Raw genomic sequence first — 6,875 nt, 5'->3', positions numbered from 1 at the left:
TCCAATTTCCAATTTTGCTGCAGATTTCCTCTAAAGGCTTTACAGTACTTGGTAGCTGTTGCGCATGCGTACACGTGTCGGACGCCCTCTGCCTCCAGAAAGGGCGGCATTGACTCTCGGACGGACAGCCTCTTCAACCAAATAAAACAATAAAACTTGGTTTCACCGTACCCAAGGGACGGGGCACAACATTACAGTACTTAGTAGTACTTAGTAGTACAGTGTACTGTACGTGCGCAAGTTGATTCTGTCGTAGACTGCTGTACAGGGGGGGGTCGCGCAATAGTGCTACTTGGAGTAGTGCCTCCCCCGATATAGTGCTATAGCTAGAGCTAGAGCTCGGTTACACGTCTACACGTATATTTGTTTCAAAGCAATTAATGATATGTCTTTCTAACATTCCCAATTTGTAGGAAGAATGCGGCTTCAATAGTGCCACCCACGCAATAGTGCCACTTGTCGAGGTCTGTTCTGGTATGGCACTATGTCGTGGGACCCCCCGGTATCACAAACGCCGTAGCAAGCGGCACCACGAGGGTGACCCCACCGCGGCTCGCCCAAAACTCCAAAACATTGACAGCTGGCACATTTTAATTGGCTCGACTATCGCTTGGGCAAGCGACGATTTGGGCAAGGGGTCGTCATGGGACTGGACCCCACCGTTGCATTCCCAATCTGTCGCGGGCGGGAACAATGTCGCGCTCAAGAGAGAAAAGCACAATCTGCGACTGTGCTCTGGCCTCCACAGCCAAGTGTCTGGGCAGTCTGGGCACACTGTGCGTACGGGCTGATGTTGACAGGTTGATGTCAGCCTGATGTCAACATCAGCCTGTCAACTCAGTTCCACCAAAGGAAACGTCCCTTTCGGTACAACTGTCAGCACAATAAAAATCTGTTAAATTTGTAGATTGCTTTTTAGGAACATTTTTGGTTTGGGCGAAAATCTTGCGCAATTTCCGAACTTTGGGAATCGTAGAGGCGCGGTGGGGTATGCCAATCTTGCCCAATGGCCTAAGAGTTGGTGGTTGGAAAATTGGACAAGGTCTTTCGTCCGCGGTGGCGTCACCCCGAGGGTGATCAGGGTGTATAGCGGCACCTCCTCGGCGCCTTTCTTGGGTGCAAAGTTTGCACGAATGGCGATGGTGAGCCCAAGCAGGGCCATCTCGACGCCATTAAATGCGATGCCGACCCTGCCGCCCGTAAGGGCGCCGAGCTGGGCGCCGGAACGCGCGTCCGGCAAAGTGAAGGGCGACGGGTAGCGGCCGTCAGGGGAGACGGAGGACATGCCCGACAGCATGTTCTCCCGTCCACCACCCGGCTCAGCCCTTCTTCCTCACATCGCACCCCCACCAACACCTGCACGGCATGTTCATGATCCGTCAGCACCCGCAAGTGATGATCCCGCCCGCCCCGAGCCCTATGTATGCCCCACAAGGCATGGTTTTGTTTGCCGGTGCTCAGCACCCGGCCTACCCGCAGGGCATGCTCATGCCGTCCGCGCACGCCGCACAGATGCAACACCGCTCCAAGGGCCCCGTCAAGCCCGAGACCCAGGCAGAGCGGAAGGACCGTATCGAGCACGAGAAGCAGGAAGTCATACGCGAGTTTAAGAAGAAGACCAGGGAAGCCGCCTTGGTTCGGTTTAGGCAAAAGCGCAGAGAGCGCAGGTTTGGAAAACTTATCCGTTACTACTGCCGCAAGAAGCTTGCGGATGCACGCCCCGGGTAAAGGGACGGATCAAGGACGAAGATGATATGGAGCCGCCCCAGGTCGTCCCAGGTATGAATCGGTGATAGCATCTCTCGAGGGTGGTTTTTTTGTCGCTTCTTGACAAAAACCTCCTGTGTGTATATAGTAGTGCCAGTGTTTTCGCTAACAGTTGTGCATTTCTCTCCCCCCCTGGTTTGGGAGCATAAAACAAACTATTGACGTGTACACACTAACGACAGCGCCTGACGCTCTTTTTTTGCCCTTGTTGCTATCGTTGAAGCCGGCTGAGACAGGAGAGAGTGACGCACCGTAGCTACTTAGACCCTAGTGCAGGCAAATAGGGCAGCGACTGATGTGACTTTTCTGCCGGGAACTGGAGGGAGGGCCGTACGTCCTGGCAAAACGTCCCATCCGTGAATGGAACCAGAGCGCCACACACGACGGACCTCGTCTGATGATGTCACGAGCCAAAAGAAGCGACATACGGTACGCACAAAAATGGACCAATTTCTGAAACGTCCACAGGTTTTGGTCACCTCATTGTTCGTGTGTAAGGATGCATGCAAACAGCACGGCATTACAAAACAGGGTGCCACTCTCTCAAGGTGCCACTCTCTCAAGGAAGGCAGAGAGTGAGAAGGGTACCGTACCTCCTGAGGACGTGCCTGAGCTCCCTGTTGCCACCGCCATTGCGCAGGAAATCGCTCGCTTCCACAGAAACTTCAAAAGCTGTCGGCCTTCACCACACGAAACGGGATGAATCGATTTCCATCGTGTATCCTACGTATTCACCGTCAACCCGTGCATATGTCCCATGCATTTCTCATGCTCATGGGACAGGGGCCATAGCATCGCCATGAGACAGTAGCGCGCATCATGCTGCGTTTCGCCCCCACTGACGTTTCCTGAAGACAGCTCACGTATTTCTCCCTTATGCACGCCGCAGAAGATTCCAGACGACGCGGTCAATAAACCAGAATTCTCAAGACTTTACACGTAAAAAAACCAAACAGGCTATCCCCACCACAGGTGCCACCACGTACCGTACAATAGAAGCGTCTGTGTCTGGCCGAGAGGACAAGGGAAGTAGAGTATACACACCTAGACCTATACACACCTAGACCACTAGCTTCATAATAACCACCTGCTTGCCGGCCGCTGCAACAAAGACCCCATGATTATCGTCTACCTCCCACCAGGTTACCGTACTCTCCAGCTGCGCCAAAACAGCCTCAGAGCCATCCTCTCGCTCATGCACAATTTTCCTCCTGCTCGCAAAAACTTTGCGCCTTTTGCGCCTATGTCCAGTGCGAGAGACGGCACCCAAGTCCTCTGCATTCAGAAATCTCTCCACGATATCTCGCCAGTCCTTCAACTTTCCGAGATGAACTGTACTCCCTTTCTCCACGTCCCAAACGCGTACGCCCCCGTCAGACAACCTAGATACTGCACGTTTTCCATCACCACTCATCGCAACGCTCGTCACGCAACCCGCGTGTCCAGTTAATGCGTCGCCGATTTGCAGTCCTGTGTCAACGTCCCAAACTCGTACGCTCCTGTCCCGGGATCCAGATACTGCGCGTTTTCCATCACCACTCATCCCAACGCTCTCCACCCCATCCGTGTGTCCAGTTAATGCGTCGCCGATTTGCAGTCCTGTATCCACGTCCCAAACTCGTACGCTCTTGTCCAAGGATCCAGATACTGCACGTTTTCCATCACCACTCATCGCAACGCTATACACCCCACCCGTGTGTCCAGTTAATGCGTCGCCGATTTGCAGTCCTGTGTCCACGTCCCAAACGCGTACGCTTCTGTCCCAGGATCCAGATACTGCGCGTTTTCCATCACTCATCGCAACGCTCTTCACCACACTCGTGTGTCCAGTTAATGCGTCGCCGATTTGCAGTCCTGTGTCTACGTCCCAAACTCGTACGCTCTCGTCCCAGGATCCAGATACTGCACGTTTTCCATCACCACTCATCGCAACGCTCTCCACCCCATCCGTGTGTCCAGTTAATGCGTCGCCGATTTGCAGTCCTGTGTCTAAGTCCCAAACTCGTACGCTCTCGTCCCAGGATCCAGATACTGCACGTTTTCCATCACCACTCATCGCAACGCTCGCTACCACACTTGTGTGTCCAGTTAATGCGTCGCCGATTTGCAGTCCTGTGTCCACGTCCCAAACTCGTACGCTCCTGTCCCAGGATCCAGATACTGCACGTTTTCCATCACCACTCATCGCAACGCTACACACCGCCGATTCATGACCGCAGACACTCCACAACACTTTCTTTTCCGATACACTCCAGAACTGTAGTGTCCCATCACCATATCCGATAACTGCATAGCGTTTGCTCATACTGACACAACCGCACGTTAATTTTCGGCTCCCCGTTTCAAAATCGTTGCCTAATTCAGTCATCTTCGTTTCCTTGTCCGGAGACTGTGCGAAAACTGTGATCCTGGTACGGCGCGGGTTCAAATAGTGTCCATACACGCCACCCGTTGAGTCCATGCCGACTTCGTAAACGATATTCGGAAGCACAATCTGCTCCACCAAACTTCCTCCCGCTCGCCCTACACATTCACTCACAGGCTGCAGCCATGGTCGTGGCGTGTGTTCCTCGATTTCCTCGAGTATCCTTTGCACGCTACATAATTCTGCTGCCCTGTGCTTGATTCTTCCGTACAGTTGAAAGTAAATCCCTGCACTGCTTTCACCACAAAAAGGTACACTCAGTCGTGCAGCTCTCATCATCAATTCCATCGCATACACCGAACCTTCTTCTCCCGTATCCCTTAAAAGGCTCTCGCTTCCTCCCGTGTTCCTCAAAAAGCTATTGAGATCCTTTACAGCTTCCTCGTATTGCCACACACTTCCTCTCTGTATCACTGCCTTCACCCATCGCGCACTCAAGAATAGATTCTTCAGCTCCTCCACACACCCCCCCTGTTTCAGAACGCGATATGTATTCTCGAAAACATACTTCTCTCTGGCATCCTTGCCCTCTCTACCCTCGCTCTCAGTCATACCAAGCAGTCCTCTTCCCTGCCGGCATACATCTGCCAACTTCTTATACCAAACCGTTACACTTTCTTCCTTCTGCGCCTCCTGCACCGCAAAATCGTGCGTCAGATCATGCATCCGTACCCACCCACAATCCTTGTCGTAATGAAGGTCTACTAAACCAACCCTTTCCATCTGAATCGCGTACTTTTCAGCCGATTCGTAGTCCATCTCCCACAAATCTCTTACCAACGACAAAGGCATCCGGTCTTGCTTCTTCATAACACACAGACTCCGATGTATCTTTCGAAACGAAAACTGACCTAACCTCTCCGCATCGCTCCCCATGCCGGACTCCACAATCTCTAGTGACGCATGTAAAGTCGCGTCTAACGACAACAAATACCCATCCCCTGGCCTCTCACTACGAATCGTGTTGCGGCTCTTCATCTTCGAAAGGTATGCCTCCCACGCTTGTGACACTTCTCCCTTCCATCTACCTCTCATGTACCTGACACCCGTCCCGGCTACGTTCAGAGCCAGCGGCAAACCAGCACACAATTTCAATATTTTGCTCACAGCCTCTTTGCATCTCGGATTATTCGCTTCCTCTGGCTTCGCCCCGCTCGCAAGCATGAGCATGCGGACTGATTCATTCCCTTCCCTTTCCCTCGGCTCGAAAGTCACTCGCTTACCGACCTGTTTCAGCTCTGAATCCCTCGTGGAGTACAGAAGTCTGCTCCTCTCCCGGATGTCTCCTGTGGCGGCAGCGAGAGTGGACAACTTCTGAAGAATACACGCATCTATACCATTCACGGCCCACACATCATCAATAATGAACAGGCATACACGTGTGTTGAACCATGCTCGCATCTTGGTCAGTACCCTTCTCAACTCGCTTTGCTCTCGCATTTCTGCAGCCACCTGCTTACCACCAGACGCCTCAACGGCTATACACAGTTGCTCAATCAGCCGCCCTACGTTGGCGTCTTTCCCCAAAGACATGAAGTACACTCCGCCTGAAAACTGAGCCTTGATGTCATCGTCGTGCGCAATCGCTCGAAGAGCGCATGTCTTTCCGACTCCTCCCTTCCCCGTTGCCGTCGCTCCTATATGTGAATTCCTATCGGTACTTAGCACGGCCTCCTTTAGCCGCGCCTCACACGTATTCGGTGATCCATCGATCCCCCGAGAATTCAGTTGCAAATATATTTCGTCGGGATTGTGCTCTGCGTGTATACAGGGCGTGAACTTATCAACCGCACATCGTGCGGTGGACGTGACGGCAGCTTGGGTTCCAACTTGGCCACTTGCATTCAAAACTTCTCTCACTTCATCACTTGAATCCTCCTCACATTTCTTTTTCACCCACAGAAATACTTGCTCCACAAGATGTGCCCTTTTATCATGGCCGAATCGATCTCCCGGCAGGTTCGTTGCCCCTACTTCATTTTCAATCCCAGTGAAATCTGCCAGCTCTTGTAGCTCCCTCTTCACCGTATCCGTGCTCGCTTCGCGCTGTCGTTCGTCGCTAAAAAACTTCTCAACTTCAAAAATATTCTTTCTTTCATCATCCCAGTAGCGATTTGGATCCAACTCTCTGCATTCACGAATACTTAGTCTGTAAAACACCGGAATCAATGTCGGTGGTCGCATCCCACTCCTTATCGCCTCAATCCGTCGGCGTAGGAAGCAACGCAGTTCCCTCATCGTCCACTTTCGAGCCGCAAACTCGGGAGAAAGAATGAAAACACCGACCTTCGCAGATTCCATAGCCTTCGTCATTTCATCCCGTGCGTAGTCCCCGGGCTCCATCGAGATTTTGTCGAGGAAGCAATTTAAACCATGAGCTTGCAATTTCTCGGAAAGGAGATCTGCGATGAGTAGCTTGTCCGGGCCAGCATGGCTTATGAACACATCGGTAGAATGCATCTTTCTCCGTGTTCTATATGGTCCCGGTCCCGTCTCTTGCCGGAAGTTTTCCTGTATTTTTTTTGTGAATAGCTAATGACAAGTTGGTGAGGTGCGGAGTGCGTTATGCGTGAGAACGGCACCGGCTGTTAGAAAAACAGGGATGCGAAAGTTGAAAGCCGCGTTCAGCGCGCGGCACTCTTGTCGTTGTGGACGAAAGCGGAAACAATGGCGACGGTCGTGT

At 52.3% G+C, this 6,875-nt stretch overlaps 3 protein-coding genes; 1 reads left to right on the top strand and 2 right to left on the bottom strand.

Moving 5' to 3' along the window:
- Window positions 1–895: 895 nt before the first annotated feature.
- On the bottom strand, window positions 896–1,297 carry CHC_T00004844001 (hypothetical protein). Its single transcript, XM_005716345.1, has one exon. It carries the CDS (start codon window positions 1,295–1,297, stop codon window positions 896–898), a length of 402 nt encoding a protein of 133 aa, XP_005716402.1.
- Window positions 1,298–1,423: 126 nt separating this feature from the next.
- On the top strand, window positions 1,424–1,939 carry CHC_T00004843001 (hypothetical protein). XM_005716344.1 is given in 2 exon segments: window positions 1,424–1,753; window positions 1,754–1,939. 1 exon segment carries the CDS (start codon window positions 1,424–1,426, stop codon window positions 1,751–1,753), a length of 330 nt encoding a protein of 109 aa, XP_005716401.1. The 3' UTR covers window positions 1,754–1,939.
- A 740-nt stretch (window positions 1,940–2,679) lies between these two features.
- CHC_T00008985001 (WD40-repeat containing protein) lies at window positions 2,680–6,652 on the bottom strand. XM_005716343.1 is given in 2 exon segments: window positions 2,680–2,827; window positions 2,828–6,652. The coding sequence occupies 1 exon segment, from the start codon at window positions 6,650–6,652 to the stop codon at window positions 2,828–2,830; it is 3,825 nt and encodes a 1,274-aa protein (XP_005716400.1). The 3' UTR covers window positions 2,680–2,827.
- Window positions 6,653–6,875: the final 223 nt, after the last annotated feature.

This window comes from Chondrus crispus, genomic scaffold, assembly GCF_000350225.1.
Source record: "Chondrus crispus Stackhouse genomic scaffold, scaffold_253, whole genome shotgun sequence".
Classification (NCBI taxonomy): domain Eukaryota; phylum Rhodophyta; class Florideophyceae; order Gigartinales; family Gigartinaceae; genus Chondrus; species Chondrus crispus.
This window is presented reverse-complemented; position numbering and strand designations above follow the sequence as displayed.

Coding starts and splice junctions, on each gene's coding strand:
- CHC_T00004844001 (XM_005716345.1), bottom strand. CDS start 1,297: ATGCTGTCGGGCATGTCCTCCGTCTCCCCTGACGGCCGCTACCCGTCG.
- CHC_T00004843001 (XM_005716344.1), top strand. CDS start 1,424: ATGCCCCACAAGGCATGGTTTTGTTTGCCGGTGCTCAGCACCCGGCCT.
- CHC_T00008985001 (XM_005716343.1), bottom strand. CDS start 6,652: ATGCATTCTACCGATGTGTTCATAAGCCATGCTGGCCCGGACAAGCTA.